General features: G+C 38.8%; 3 protein-coding genes across 3 annotated transcripts; all 3 read right to left on the bottom strand.

Moving 5' to 3' along the window:
• Nucleotides 1–1,986: 1,986 nt before the first annotated feature.
• Nucleotides 1,987–2,650, bottom strand: LOC137938351 (uncharacterized). The gene is made up of 2 exons (XM_068783329.1): nt 2,171–2,650; nt 1,987–2,061 (listed from the first exon to the last, which is right to left on the bottom strand). The coding sequence occupies exons 1-2, from the start codon at nt 2,648–2,650 to the stop codon at nt 1,987–1,989; spliced, it is 555 nt and encodes a 184-aa protein (XP_068639430.1).
• A 2,896-nt stretch (nt 2,651–5,546) lies between these two features.
• On the bottom strand, nt 5,547–6,430 carry LOC137938350 (uncharacterized). The gene is made up of 4 exons (XM_068783328.1): nt 6,365–6,430; nt 6,201–6,282; nt 5,884–6,100; nt 5,547–5,838 (listed from the first exon to the last, which is right to left on the bottom strand). The coding sequence occupies exons 1-4, from the start codon at nt 6,428–6,430 to the stop codon at nt 5,547–5,549; spliced, it is 657 nt and encodes a 218-aa protein (XP_068639429.1).
• A 538-nt stretch (nt 6,431–6,968) lies between these two features.
• On the bottom strand, nt 6,969–7,919 carry LOC137938349 (uncharacterized). The gene has a single exon (XM_068783327.1). It carries the CDS (start codon nt 7,917–7,919, stop codon nt 6,969–6,971), a length of 951 nt encoding a protein of 316 aa, XP_068639428.1.
• Between the last annotated feature and the right edge of the window lie 8,236 nt (nt 7,920–16,155).

Genomic DNA, 16,155 nt, shown 5'->3' with positions numbered 1-16,155 from the left:
TTACAAATGTAACTGGAGAAATTTTTTTCACCCACTAAAAATTACTACCAAAGTTTTGTTATCCATGTTTGGGAAATTCCACTGGTATAACCCCTAATATCTTGAAATTTTATAAGAAAGAGATTTCTAATTGATACTTACATGTTTTAAATATGGATGATACTAACCACGTCAACCCGTGACGAAACCCGATACCAAATCTGGTAATCGTCCCCAAGACCTTTCATGTTTGATGGAAAACCATGACCCATTTCTTAGCAAAGCAAGAACCTTGGTATGGTGAAGATACCAAAAACGGGGATGGACAATCCATTTAATAAGTTGGTTTGAACGCCACAGGAAAAAACCCTGATAAGTTTGAAAAGTTCCTTCAAGAACTCAAGAAGAATAATCTCTCAATATCAATAATGATCAAAAAGTTTTCAAATCCCTGTACAAGTCCTCTATTTATAATGGAGGACGTGGAAGAGTCCTAATTACATTCAAATTCTAACTCTTAAAGATAAACCTATCATAATAAGATAACTCAATGTAAACTAGAATTCTAACATAACTCAAACTCTATCTCTCTATGATAAGCATATCTTGAAAAGATAACATAATCTACTAGAGATCTACTATAACTAAAATTCTAACTCATGAGGACTCTTCTTGGGGCCCACGTTCTCATGGTGGGTCCCACCAACTTGTGCCACCATGGTCGGTCCCACATTGTAATAGAGAATATCCAGCCCACGTCCTCATGGTGGGTTCCATCAACTTGTGCCACCATGGTGAGTCCCACAATATAACAGAGTATAACCATCCTTTGTTCACATCATTCCCCCTCTCTTGAGAAGGATTTGTCCTCAAATCCTCACCATGGTAGGCCTTTCTCAATTCTTGCAACCTCACTTGATCCTCATATACTTGTTTTGGTGTCATCGGAACTAGAGTTATTGTCTGTTGATTGTGAATGAATGAGTACACCTCCGGTGAAGCCGTCATGTTGCACACGTTTGTCAAATTGTCACGGTCTTCCTAAGAGGAGATGTTCAGCTTGCATTGGTACCATATCACACAGTACTTCATCCTCATATTTATCGATTTGTAATGGTACAACAACCTGTGTCGTAACCCTTACTTCACCACTATCATTCAACCATTGCAGCATGTATGGACGAGGGTGTCTAAGAGTTTTGAACCCTAGTTTTTCAATCATGGAAGTACTAGCAATATTAGTGCAACTACCGCCATCGATAATAACACTACATACCTTGTCTTTCACGTGGCAGTGAGTGTGAAAGATATTCTCCCGTTGTACTTCTGCTTCCTCTTTTTTAGCTGGCAAGCTTAATGCACGTCGTGCGACTAGTCCAAGCCTCTGTTATGGTCTCTGACCATGGACCGAGTAATCTGACAGAAGGAGAGATCTGCGTCCAGCTCAAGTTCAGTACCAGGGTGTTGTTGAGGTCCTGGCCTGCCTATGTTTCTGAATTCTGGGTGAATGATGAGAGAGAAGGGGAAAAGAAGAGTGCTCAGAAATGGATGAAGGGAGTAGATGATAACCTGCCTCTGAGGGAGTCTGCAACCTAGGTTCGTCGGAGGAGAACCTTAACCCTGTTCTGTTTTCAAATTTGACACACCGATTTTCATTTATTCTGCTCCTCTTAAGTTATTTGTTATGGTCCTGGGGTTAAGTACCTATGCCTTCAGCTCCAAACAGGTCGGTCTTTTAGGATTTATTGGCTAGGTACTTAACATGTGCTATCAAAGTGGGCTCCCATGTCGCGAGTTCGAATCCCCAAGGGGAGTGCCCTGGCACGGGTGTCGTGAGCCCCGAATGTGGTGGGCATAAGGGATTATGGGATCTTGACCTATCCCCCGTCGTTGAGTGTTATGCCACCGTGGACATCGGCTCGCGAAGGTGGAGTGTGATGTTATGGTCCTGGGTTTAAGTACCAATTCCTTCCGCTTCTAATAGGCCGGTCTTTTGGGATGTATTGGCTAGGTGTTAACACTGTTCGCTGAGGACCAAAATAGTTTTACAAAAGTGCCATTATGGCTTACACGCTCAATGAGCTGAAATAATTCAAACATAAGTTCTAAATAATTTTTGAAATAAACCAAACATAAGTTCTAATTAATTGAGTAATCTGCACGCCCTTCAACTGTGTCGCCTTTAGATGACTCGTTCGGCTATCGAGTCCATAACATCACTCCCCCCTTGGGAACAGAGCTTGTCCTCAAGCTCAAATGAAGGATACACGTGTTGGAACACCTGTGGATCTTCCCAAGTGGTGTATGTAGGATCACTATGTGACCACTGAACCAAAATCTTGGTGCTGTCTGCAAGCTGCCGAGTCTTCAGAATTTTGATCGGAGTGAAAGAGACCTTACCGTCCTCTATCGGTGGTAGTGCAGGGATGGACTGAGGTTTAATAAGGGAAACATGGAAAATATCATGGAGTTGGGACTCTAGGGTTAGTTGGAGCTGATAGGCATTGTGTCCCACTCGCTGTAGAATTCGGAAGGGCCCAAAGTACATGGGGGAAAGCTTGTGGCGCATACCGGCAATGGAGTGTTGGCGATATGGCTGGAGACTGAGCCAGACAAAGTCATCTGGAAGGTACTTCACATCCCGATGATTCTGATCATACTGAAGCTTCATGCGAGCCTGAGCTTTCCGTAGGCGGTCTAGTGCATTTGCTAACAACTAATCTCTACTCTGCATGGCGTGATCAAGTGTGTCCATTCGGGTGGGCCCTTTTGTATATGAGAGCAAACGGGGGGGGATCCCTGCCATAGAGAATTTTGAAGGGTGCCTCCTGTAAGGCTGTATGAAATGAAGTGTTGTAGCAATACTCTGCCCAACTAATGCATTGAACCCATTTCTTGGGGCTGTCCCCCACAAGGCACAGTACGTACATCTCGATGGTTCTGTTCACTACTTCTGTCTGACCATCGGTTTGAGGGTGGTAGGCCAAGTAATATTTGAGTTTCGTGCCACATAATTGGAAGAGGTCCTTCCAGAAGTGACTGGTAAAGATCACATCTTGATCACTGACGATGGACTCGGGAATGCCATGGAGATGCACAATATTGTCAAAAATAAAAACTTGGGCGACTGTGGCTGCTGTATACGGATGGGCCATGGGCATGAAGTGGGCATACTTGGAAAGGCGGTCAACCACGACAAAAAGTATGGATTTCCCCACTGCTTGCGGAAGGCCTTCAATAAAATCCATAGAGAGTTCGGACCATACCTGAGTGGGGAGGTCGAGGGGCTGAAGTACCCCAGCCAGAGACAAATGGTCAGCCTTGTTGCGCTGGAATCTGCAACGTTAGACTTCAACCCATCCCAATAAAAATCACTGTGTATCCTCTGTAAAGTTTTTTGGAGCCCCTCATGCATTCTGTCATGGTAAGCTGATAAAATACTTAGCACCAAGGGAGATGAATGCAGGAGGTAGATGAACCGTTTGTACAGGATGAGCTGATCCTAGATGGACCAGTGAGACGCCATCTGGCCTGCTGTAATTCTTTGAGATAGCTCCTGTAATTCTGTAGTGGATTGGTGCTTCTGATGTTTGGATTCTAGCAATAGAGGTGTGGGTTGGCTGATGGCTGCAATTTGAAATGCTTCGTCTGAACGACGGGAGAGAGCGTCCGTGGCTCGGTTCAAGGGACCAGGTTTGTGTTCAATGATAAAATTGAATCCCATGAGCTTGCTTATCCAGTGTTGTTGTGGTGGGGTGGATATGCGTTGGTCCAACAAGAACTTCAGACTGGAGTGATCAGTGCGGATGAGAAAAAAGAGGTCCCACAAATATGGTCACCAGTGCTGTATGGCCTTTGCTAACCCAATTAATTCTCTTTCATAGGCTGGCAATTTATGATGGTGGAAGGCGAGCTGATGGCTGAAGTATGCAATGGGGTGCTGGGATTGATGAAGAATTTCCCCAATACCTCTGCCGGATGCATCACATTCCAGCACAAACACGTCTTCAAGATTTGGCAGCTGAAGTACAAGTGCTGAAGCTAGAGCTTGCTTGAGCCAGTGGAATGAGGTCTCTGTTGCATCAGTCCAGAGGAAGGTGTTACGGCGCAGCAGGTTTGATAAGGGCGCTGCGAGGTGTGCATAATTCTGGATGAACTTTCTGTAATACCATGCTAAGCCCAGAAAACCTCGTAAGGCAGCAACATTTTGGGGTGGTGGACACTACAGTGTCGCCTCTATTTTTGTGGGATCCATACTAACTCTGGTTGCTGTAATCACATGACCCAAATAGGCCGCCTGTGGCTGACCAAAGGAGCACTTGGAGCGCTTCAAATATAGTTGATGAGTCTGGAGGAGGCTGAAGACCAGACACAGGTCTTGGAGGTGTTGCACCCAACTCTTGCTGAAAATCAAGATATCGTCAAAGAAAACAAGAACAAATATTCTGAGGTAGGGACGAAATACATCATTCATTAATGCCTGAAATGTGGATGGCGCATGGGATAGGCTGAAGAGCTTGACAAAGAACTCGAAATGTCCATGGTGAGTGCAGAAGGCTGTTTTCTCTATGTCTGGAGGATACATTTTGACTTGATGATAGCCGGACAGCAAGTCGAGCTTGGTGAAAAATTTGGCCCCGCGGAGTTCATCTAGTAACTCATCCACCACCGGAATTGGAAACTTGTCCTTAATGGTCTTGGCATTTAATTCTAGGTAATCAACACAAAACTGCCATGTGTGATCATTCTTCTTCACCAACAGGACAGGCGACTAGAAGGGAGAGGTACTCGGTCTTATGAGGCCTTTGTCTAGCATGACAGCACATTGCCTTTCAATCTCATCTTTTTATAGGTGGGGGTTTCTATATGGTGCCACCACCACCTCGGAGCTAGCCTTCAACCGGATTTTGTGGTCATAGTGGCGCATTGGCAGAAGGTTGTTGGGTAGGTGAAAGAGATATGTAAACTCATCCAGCAGTAATTCCAACGTGGTTGCTGTGGGATGCAGGTGCTAGATGCTATGAAGTTGTGCTGAACCTTCGGTATGACGGCCCTAAAGTGTGATTCTGTGGTTGTGCAGTTCAAAGCTCATTGTAAGTGTTGTGCAGTCCCATAAGATCGGCCCTAATGTCTAGAGCCACTTAATGCCTAGAACTAAATCAAAACCAGCTAGGGGAATGATAAAGAAATTTGCTGAGAAAGTATGACCAGCAATGGTAAACCGGACAGACTTGCTGACCCCATAGGTCGACACTATTTCACCATTGGCAGTGGTCACTGAAGCGGTTGGCTAGGATTGCACCGGAAGTTGCAAATACTTTGCTGCTATGACGTTGATAAAATTGTGCCTGCTGCCTGAGTCCACTAGACCTACTAGTGGCTGGTTGCCAACCAAAGCACAGACCTGCATTGTTGTGGTGGTCTGAATGCCTATGATGGTGTGTAAAGATACAGTCGGTTCCTCTGTATCAATGTGTTCAACCGGTTGTTCTTCATGTTCTTCCTCTTCCATTTCTATCCAAAAGAGTATCTTGCAGTGGTGCCCGAATATATAGTGTTCATCACAATTAAAGCATAACCCCTTTTCTTTCCAGGCTTCCATTTCTGCTCTGGATAATGTTTTTGTGAATGGTGGGTTTGTGGGTGGAAGGAGGAGGTGTGTAAGCATTGCTGCGGCATTGGGAGGTTGTGGAGGATCCTCCTGAGTTGGGTTTCCCGGTTGGCCACATTGGCTTTCTGTTGTGAAACTTGTTTTTGGCCTCTAAGGCTCGAGCTAAATTCATAGCTCGTGTAAAATCTAAGGGGACGAGGAGCTCTACTTCCATCCTCAGGGCCTCATTTAACCCGGCTGTGAAGAAGCTAACATGTTGATCCACTCGGATGATGTTGCTAGCTCAGGCTAACCTATTCTGAAATAATTTCTTGTAATCGGCTACATTGCCGGTCTGTTTTAAGAGAATGAGATCGCCTAGCGGGTTGGTGTGGGTGGGTGGCCCAAACCGAATGGTGTACAATTCTATAAAGTCTTCCCAACCAATGCCTAGATGCTCCTTTTTGAGTAGGTGGCCCCACACTTGCGCTTCGCCGAGCATGTGGAAGGCGGCCAACCCAACTCTGTCTACTGCAGCAGTACGTTGGTGTGGAAAAAAATATCACATCAGTACAAACAACTTAAAGGGTCCTCTGACCCATCATAGACTGGAAAATCCATTTCAGTGTACCTGGGAATGGAGCCATTGCTTGGGCCAGTATGCTCTGGACGTCCTCCCTACGGACTGAAATGCCCCCCCTGTCCATTGTGTTCTGTACGTCCCCCATTTGGAGTGGGTATCCTTCAGATCAGGGTTGTGAGCTCATCCATTTGTTGAGAGAACACTTGAGAGACTGAAGAGATCCTACTATCCAGTAGGGTTGCCAAGCGACCCTTTGCTTCGTCCTGCTTGACTTGCATCTCTTCCCTAAACCTTTCAAACCACTCTTCCTAGCGTGATGTCTCTCCCATATTTCCCCACTCTGATACCAATGATGGAAGGAGAGATCTGTATCCAGCTCAGGTTCAGCACCAGGGTGTTGCTGACGTCCTGGCCTGCCTATGTTTCTGAATTCTGGGTGAATGACGAGAGAGAAGGGGAAAAGAAGAGTTCTCGGAAATGGATGAAGGGGGTAGATGACAACCCGGTTCTGAGGGAGACCGTAACCTACGGTTCTGAGGGAGTCTATAACCTAGGTTCGTCGGAGGAGAACCTTAACCCTATTTTATTTTCAAATTCGACATACCCATTTTCATTTCTACTGCTCCTCTTAAGCTGTTCGCTGAGGACCAAAATAGTTTTACAAAAGTGCCATTATGGCTTATACGCTCAATGAGCGGAAATAATTCAAACATAAGTTCTTAGTAATTTTTGATTTAAACGAAACATAAGTTCTAATTAATTGAGTGGTCTGTGTCGCCCTTCAACCGCGTCGCCTTTGGATGACTCAATTGGCTATCAAGTCCATAACAACATCTCACCATTATCTACTCCGAACTCCTCAACTCTGAAGGGAGCGTCCTCCAATGGTGGCATGTCATCTATATCAACTTCAACTTCGGAATCAATTTCACCATTTTCTTGGATCATTATAACTTGCTGGTTTGGACATTGGCTAGCTATGTGTCCTCTCCTCCGACATTTGAAACATTTAATCTCACTAGAACGAGTCAAAATTGGGGCTGATTTACCTTGATAATCCATGGTAGTGGTGTCTATTTTGGGCTCGTGGTTGGCCATGAAGGTGGATGAAGTTTCTTCTTTATTTGGGTAGCTTGACCTCCAAGGTGTTGTACTTGAATTATGTGGAGCCGGTCTTGGCCGTATACCACCCCTCTTAAGTTGTCTCTCAACTTTGATAGCCATATGCACCAAATCATCCAATTCCACATAATGGTGTATCTCGATTTTGTTTGCAATCTCTCGGTTTAACCCATTCAAAAATCTAGCCATTGTCGCCTCCCGATCCTCGTCCACATTGGCTCTAATCATAGCCATCTCCATCTCTTTATAATAATCATAAAGGCTTCGGTTACCTTGATTGAGACCTTGCAGCTTGAGGTATAGAGAGCGATAGTAATGACTTGGCACATATCGTTGTCTCATCACTTTCTTCATCTCATCCCAATTTTCAATAGGACATTCTCCTTTCCGTCTCCTGTTGATGCACAACTGGTCCCACCACACAATATCATAATCAGTAAATTTAATTGTAGCGAGTTTTACCTTCTTGAATTCGGAGTAGTCGTGACAATCAAAAACCAACTCCATCTTCTTTTCCCACTCGAGGTATACTTCAGGATCACTTCTTCCTTGAAATGTAGGAATTTTCATCTTCATATTTCCCAAGTTGTTATCTACCTGGTTCCTAGCTTCTCGATTTCGGTCATATCTCCTATGGCTGGCCATTTACATCTTATCATACTCCTCGAAATCGTCAAGTTCGCCCATATCCTCAACTTCCCTTCGGTACAACTTGTTCGTCCTTGGGATATTCGGAACAAATGATAGTTGTACCCGTTGTGCTCACTTTTCTGCCCTATCCAACCTCCCATGTATTTCTTTTAACTCCTCCCTCATCATCCATCTCATCTCCCCCATTAATGCTTGCAATTGCAGATTCGGAACACAGGATGATGGAATCTCTTGATCATGTGACATGATTAAAAATCTTCAAAGAAGGTTAGAATAATATGGAAAAAAGAATTGGTCCATTACTCCTTTTTTTTTTTTACCTGAGTGGGCCCGAACCGAGTTGGCCTGGGTTGACTCGATTCAGTCGCCACTATCTGGCGTGAAACTCACAGCTCACTGAGTTGAAGAGGTGTGACCCGGTGCTGATTAAACTTTTCCTAACTTAGGAAATTTTTTTAATCGGCAACCTTCTTCCTTTTCCCGATCCTGAACAGTACGGGCATCGCTTAGTTCAGAAATTTTTTAATCAGCAACCTTCTTCCTTCTGCTGATTCCGAACAGCGCGAGCGTCGGTAAGTTCGGAATCCTTGTCAACAGCTGATTCTTCCTTCACGACACCAAATATGGTGGGTGACCGTCATCGTTTTTTCTCACGGCACCAAACAGAGCAGTCTTTGTCTTCCTCACGGCACCGAGATAGTCTTCGTCTTCCTCATGCACCAAACAGAGCAGTCTTCGTCTTCCTCATGGCACCGAGACGGTCTTCATCTTCCTCATGCACCGAGACCAAAGACCGCACCCCTAGTGGTTTTTCGACAATAAATGAACGTCAGTCTTGCTTCATAAAAGCTTCGTGATAATCCGACATGCTTAGAGGCCGTCGTCTTCATCGGCATAAATTTTTTTCTTTGTATTCTTCTGTAACGGCGCTGAAAAAAGCTTCTTCTCCAGCTACGACGTCATGAAGACTTCTACTTCTTCGGCAATGCACGAACAGAGAGCAGCTAAACTCCACTCCTTCTCTTTCGTGAGCCTCAACAGCAATGTCATCTTTCTTTCTTCATTTTTTTTTCTTCGGCAACGGCACGAACAGAGAAACAGTCTAGCTTTTTTCTCTTTTTTCTCTCCTCTTCCTTCTCGCCCAAGGCTAAATCAATCGTTCTCTTCTAAATTTTTTTCTCCTTATCGACAACCATTAGCTTCAATCATTCGTTTTTTTTCTTTTTTTTCTCTTCCTTCTCGGCAATGGCTAAACAGTGGGGCTTCTTTTTTTTTTTTGGGTTTTTTAGAAAAAGAATAAAAAAAGAAAAAGAAAGGCAAACCTGATTAACCAAAGCTCTTATACCAACTGATACGAACCACGTAAACCCGTGACGAAACCCGATACCAAATCTGGTAATTGTCCCCAAGACCTTTCAAGTTTGATGGAAACCACAACCCGTTGCTTAGCAAAGCAAGAACCTTGGTATGGTGAAGACGCCACAAATGGGGATGGAAAATCCGTTTGATAAGTCGGTTTGAACGCCAAAGGAAAAAACCCTGATAAGTTTGAAAAGTTCCTTCAAGAACTCAAGAAGAATAATTTTTCAATATCAATAATGATAAAAAAAATTTCAAATCCATGTACAAGTCCCCTATTTATAATGGAGGACGTGGTAGAGTCCTAATTACATTCAAATTCTAACTCTTAAAGATAAACCAATCATAATAAAATAACTCCATGTATACTAGAATTCTAACATAACTCAAACTCTCTAAGATAAGCATATCTTGAAAAGATAACATAATCTACTAGAGATCTAATATAACTAAAATTCTAACTCATGAGGACTCTTCTTGGGGTCCCACATTCTCATGGTGGTTCCCACCAGCTTGTGCCACCATAGTCGGTCCCACATTGTAATAGAGAATATCCAACCCACATCCTCATGGTGGGTCCCATCAGCTTGTGCCACCATGGTGGGTCCACAGTATAACAGAGTATAACCATCCTTCGTTCACATAAATGGATATGCAAGCCTCAAACATGTTCAAGATGCAAATAACCTAATGATCCAAAACTTTCAAGGATTAGAAAAAATTAAATTCTCAAGTTAACTTGCGGTGGGATATTTACCAGAGCCAAACAACCCACTTTCAGCCTATTTACAAAAAATTGACGTAACAATCATAGATTATCGTAAAGGTTTTGATTGATTAATGATGTAACGGCTATAATTTTTGTTAGAAATGACTTATGGTTTGGGATTCAACACTCAGTTAAAAATGCATCACCCCCGTTTTTCCGATGATTGCAAAACCTAATATATAAAAAACTAAAAGGGTTTAAAATCCCTAAAAATCACTTATTCTTTTTGGAATTATCTTTCTCTGTATTTGTGCATTAGCATTTTGGATGTTCAATTTTTTTTCAAATCCAAACTTGAGTTTTCACTCTCCCTTTTTTTTTGTAAACAAAAAGATAAGGCAAAAAGATCAAACAAAATGAAAATTTTAGAGTTTATGTATGCAAAAATTTGAAAACTATAATAAATGTAAGTGAAGAAAATTTTTTCATGCACTAAAAATGAACACCAAAGTTTTGTTATCCATGTTTGGAATATTCCACTAGTAGCTAATATCTTGGAATTTGATAAGAAAGAGATTTCTAATTGATCCTAACATATTTTAAACATGGATATGCATGCCTGAAATATGTTGAAGATGCAAATGACCTATTGATCCAAAAATTTCGAGTAAAAAAAATTTAATTTTCAAGTTAATATGCGGTGGGATATTTACCATACCCAAACAACCTACTTTTTTCCTATTTACAAAGAGCGGACCTAACAATCATAGATTATCATAAAGGTTTTGATCAATTAATGATGTGTAACTGCTATAATTTTTGTTAGAAATGAATTATGATTTGGGAGTCAACACTCAGTTAAAAAGGCCTACCCCCCTTTTCCGTTGATTGCAAAACCTAATATATAAAAAACATAAGGAGTTTACAATCCCTAAAAATCACAAATACGTTTTGGAATTATATCTCTCAGCATTTGTGCATTTCCATTTTGGATGTTCAATTTTTTTTCAAATCCAAACTTGAGTTTTCACTCTCCCATTTTTTCTCGTCAACAAAAAGATAAGGGAAATCGACCACAAAAAAATGAAAATTTTAGAGTTTATGTATGCAAAAAAAAATGAAAATTTTAATAAATGTAAGTGAAGAAAATTATTTCATGCACTAAAAATGAACACCAAAGTATTGTTATCCTTGTTTCGTAAATTCCACTAGTATAACCCCTGATAGCTTTGTGGAATTTTATAGGAAAGAGATTTCTAATTGATCCTAACATGTTTTAAATATGGATATGGATGCTTGAAACATGTTGAAGATGCAAATGACCTAATGATCCAAAAATTTCATGGAGTAGGAAAAAATAAAATTCTCAAGTTAACATGCAGTGGGATATTTACCAGAGTCAAACAAACCACTTTTTGCCTATTTACAAAAAGCTAACGTAACAATCATAGATCATTGTAAAGGTTTTAATCAATTAATGATGTGTAACGGCTATAATTTTTGTTAGAAATGACTTATGGTTTGGGAGTCAACACTAAGTTAAAAATGGCTCGGCCCCCTTTTCCTATGATTGCAAAACCTAATATATAAAAAACTAAAAAAGTTTACAATCCCTAAAAATCGCAGATACTTTTTGGAATTATCTCTCTCTGCAATTGTGCATTTGCATTTTGGATGTTCAATTTTTTTTCAAAACCCAAGTTGAGTTTTCACTCTCCTTTTTTTTCTCTTAAACAAAAAGATAAGGAAATAGATCACAACAAAATGAAAATTTTATAGTTTATGTATGCAAAAAATTGAAAACTATAATAAAAGTAAATGAAGAAATTTTTTTCACGCACTAAAAATAAACACCAAAGTTTTGTTTATCCATGTTTGGGAAATTCCACTAGCACAACACCTAATAGCTTGGAATTTTATAAGAAAGAGATTTCTAATTGATCCTAACATGTTTTAAATATGGATATGCATGCCTGAAACATGTTGAAGATGCAAATGACCTAATGACCAAAAAATTTCAAGGAGTAGAAAAATTTGTATTCTCATGTTAACGTGCAGTGGGATATTCACCCGAACCAAACAACCCACTTTTTGCCCATTTACAAAAAGCAGACCTAATAATCATAGACCATCATAAAGGTTTTGATCGATTAATGATATGTAATGGCTAAATTTTTTGTTGGAAATGACTTATGGTTTGGGAGTCAACACTCAGCTAAAAATCCCTCTAGCCCCCCCCCCCCCCCCCCCCTTTTTTGATTTTTGTAAAACCTGATATATAAAAAACTAAAAGAGTTTACAATCCTTAAAAATCACAGATACCTTTTGGAATTATCTCTCTCAACATTTGTGCATTTCCATTTTGGATGTTCAATTTTTTTTCAAATCCAAACTTGAGTTTTCACTCTCCCTTTTTTTCTCGTAAACAAAAAGACAAGGAAAATAGATCACAACAAAATGAAAATTTTAGCGTTTATGTATGCAAAAAATTGAAAACTATAATAAATGTAAGTGAAGAAAAATTTTTAACGCACTAAAAATGAACACCAAGTTTTTGTTATCCATGTTTGGTAAATTCCATTAGCACAACACCTAATAACTTGGAATTTTATAAGAAAGAGACTTCTAATTGATCCTAACATGTTTTAAATATGGCTATGCATACATGAAACATGTTGAAGATCCAAATGACCTACTAACCAAAAAATTTCAAGGAGTAGAAAAATTTAAATTCTCATGTTAACGTGCAGGGGGACATACACCCGAGCCAAACAACCCACTTTTTGCCCATTTAAAAAAAGCAGACCTAACAATTATAGATCATCGTAAAGGTTTTGATCGACTAATGATGTGTAATGGCAATAATTTTTGTTAGAAATGACATATGGTTTGGAAGTGAACACTGAATTAAAAATTCCATGCCCCTGATTTTCTGATGATTGCAAAACCTTATATATAAAAAAATAAAAGAATTTATAATCCTTAAAAATCACTTATACTTTTTTGTTGGAAGATAAGATCAAGCCCAAACGACCAAGGAAAACCCACATATGTAAGATTATTATAAGATGGGCCACATGACCAAGGAAGGCCGACAAGATGGGCCCAAGCACATAAGAATTAGGACCCACAATGATTACCAAGAGTTGGCATCCTTGTCACATCAGTTGGAAGCTCAAGAAGGACTCACAAATATCTTAGGGTCACGACCATGAAGAGTTTTAGTTTAAATTATATTTTTCTTTTATCAATATTGAGTTACCTAATTAAGTTAGGACTTACCTTAAGTGTTAGAGTTTGTGTGTAATTGGGACAAGGGTAGTTTTATTGTAATTGGACTCTACAACCTTCCTCTATTATAAATAAAGGTTCATGTACTCTGATTACAACAAGTTATTGAAGTCAATGAAGTATTTGAATTTTACATAAATTCAACATGGTATTAGAGAAGGTTCTGTGAGTTGACTTGGTCAACTCACGGAGGTAATGTGATCCTTTTCTCTAAACCCTAAACCCTAGGTCTAGGTTCGTAGTTATTGTTTTTTCAGTACCTACCCTAGTAGTTTTCTTTGCAATTTTTATCTCTATACGTAGTTTTCATATTGAAAGATATATATTTACGGAAAGATATTTGAGTCTACTTTCTGAATAAAAAGGATTTGTTTCAATTGGAGTTATCTATAGAGATATATCGATATTTAAATGAGAAAAGTGCAGATTGAAAAAAAAGTTCGAACAACACAACAGCAATCTTCGAATTCCGAGGTATTTTTTCCTATCAAGAACTAGACTTTATATGGTAAAATATATATCAAAAGAAATATCTGTAAGTCTATTCTTTTACCTATTCAACCAATTTTTTATCCGAGTTATCTACAAAGAGAAATTGATATTTGAAGCAACAATGGTCAGATTGAAAAAGAGGTTCGAGCGGCAACAACAAGCTTCAAATTCTGAGGTATTTGATGCTATAAATAAAGAGACTTTATAAGGATAAATATATATCAAAAGAAATATACGTAAGTTCTTTTTCTTACATATTCATCCAATCCTCAGTATGTTCTTTTTATAAGGAGATATTGATCTTTGAAGAGTCAATGATCATTCTTGAAAAACAGGAGAAACAGTATTTAGTTCGGCCAAATGACAAAGACCGAAATACATAAGAATATTTATCTTCTGGAATTATATTTTATGAAGTTAAGTGATACTTGGATGAAAGGGTAGAGTTACCTAATTATGTTAGGACTTACCTTAAGTGTCAGAGTTTGGGTGTAATTGGGACTAGGGTAGTTTTATTGTAATTGGACTCTACAACTTCCTCTATTATAAATAGAGCTTCATGTACTTTGATTACAACAAGTTATTGAAGTCAATGAAGTATTTAAATTTTCCATAAATTCAACATTCTTGGAATTATCTCTATCAGCATTTGTGCATTTCCATTTTGGATGTTCAATTTTTTTTTCAAATCCAAACTTGACTTTTCACTCTCTTTTTTCTCGTAAACAAAGAGATAAAGAAAATAGATCACAACAAAATAAAAATTTTAGAGTTTATGTATGAAAAAAATGTAAAAGTATTTTAAATGTAAGTGAAGAAATTTTTTTGACCCACTCAAAATGACCACCAAAGTTTTGTTATCCATGTTTGGGAAATTCCATTATTACAACCCCTAATATCTTGGACTTTTATAAGAAATAGATTTCTAATATATCCTAACATGTTTTAAGTATGGATATGCATCCCTGAAACATATTGAAGATGCATAAACTATGGCTGGATGTTTACTTGAGCCGAACAACCCACTTTTTACCCATTTACAAAAAGCTAACCTAACAATCATAGATAATCATAAAGGTTTTGATTGATTATTGATGTGTAACGGCTATAATTTTTGTTAGAACTAACTTATGGTTTGAGAGTCAACACTCAGTTTAAATCCCTTGCCCCCCTTTTCCGTTGATTGCAAAACCTAATATATAAAAAACTAAAAGAGTTTACAATCGCTAAAAATCACAGATACATTTTGGAATTATCTTTCTTTGCATTTGTGCATTTCCATTTTGGATGGTCAATTTATTTTCCAATTCAAACTTGAGTTTTCACTCTCCATTTTTTCTCGTTAACAAAAAGATAAAGCAAATAGATCACAACAAAATGAAAATTTTAGAGTGTATATATGAAAAAATATTGAAAACTATAACAAATGTAAGTGAAGAAATGTTTTTCATGCACTATAAATGAACAACAAAGTTTTGTATCCATGTTTGGGAAATTCCACAAGTACAACACCTAATAACTTGGAATTTTATAAGAAAGAGATTTTTAATTGATACTAACATGTTTTAAATGTAGATATGCAAGGTTGAAACATGTTGAAGATGCAAAAATTTCAAGTAGAAAAAATTAAACACTCAAGTAAACGTGTGGTGGGATATTTACCAGACCCAAACAACCCACTTTTTACCTATTTACAAAGAGCGGACCTAATAATAATAGATCATCGTAAAGGTTTGATCGATTAATGATGTGTAATGGATATAATTTTTTTTAGAAATGACTTAAGGTTTGGGAGTCAACACTCAGTTAAAAATGCCACACCCCACAACACCCCCCCCCCCCCCTCCCCCATTTCCGATGATTGCAAAACCTAATATATAAAAAACTAAAAGAGTTTACAACCCCTAAAACCCACAGATACTTTTTGGAATTATCTCTCTATGCATTTGTGAATTTGCATTTTAGATGTTCAATTTTTTTTTGAAATCCAAACTTAAGTTTTCACTCTTGGTTTTTTTCGTAAACAAAAAGATTAGGCAAATAGATCACAAAAAAATGAAAAATTTTAAGTTTATGTATGTAAAAAATTGAAAACTATAATAAATGTAAGTAAATAAAATTTTTTGACACACTAAAAATGAACACCTAAGTTTTGTTATCCATGTTTGGGAAATTCCACTAGTTCAACCCCTAATAGGTTGGAATTTTATAAGAAAGAGATTTCTAATTGATCCTAAAATATTTTAAATCTGGATATGCATGCCTGAAACATGTTGAAGATGCAAATGACCAAATGATCCAAAAATTTCAAAGAGTAGAAAAAATAAAATTCTAAAGTTAACGTGTGGTATAATATCCAATCGAGCCAAACAACCCAAT

The sequence above is a fragment of the Aristolochia californica genome, unplaced genomic scaffold (assembly GCF_029961685.1).
Source record: "Aristolochia californica isolate CCGP_79_NKW_82.1479 unplaced genomic scaffold, dmAriCali1.0.hap1 SCAF_8, whole genome shotgun sequence".
In the NCBI taxonomy this organism is placed as follows: Eukaryota; Viridiplantae; Streptophyta; class Magnoliopsida; order Piperales; family Aristolochiaceae; genus Aristolochia; species Aristolochia californica.
This window is presented reverse-complemented; position numbering and strand designations above follow the sequence as displayed.

Coding starts and splice junctions, on each gene's coding strand:
- LOC137938351 (XM_068783329.1), bottom strand. CDS start 2,650: ATGAAGCTTCAGTATGATCAGAATCATCGGGATGTGAAGTACCTTCCA. Junction 2,062..2,170: donor TGGACTCGATAGCCGAACGA/GTCATCTAAAGG, acceptor GAATTATTTCAG/CTCATTGAGCGTGTAAGCCA.
- LOC137938350 (XM_068783328.1), bottom strand. CDS start 6,430: ATGCAAGTCAAGCAGGACGAAGCAAAGGGTCGCTTGGCAACCCTACTG. Junction 6,283..6,364: donor TGGATAGTAGGATCTCTTCA/GTCTCTCAAGTG, acceptor GGGGACGTACAG/AACACAATGGACAGGGGGGG. Junction 5,839..5,883: donor AAGAAATTATTTCAGAATAG/GTTAGCCTGAGC, acceptor TCAACATGTTAG/CTTCTTCACAGCCGGGTTAA.
- LOC137938349 (XM_068783327.1), bottom strand. CDS start 7,919: ATGGCCAGCCATAGGAGATATGACCGAAATCGAGAAGCTAGGAACCAG.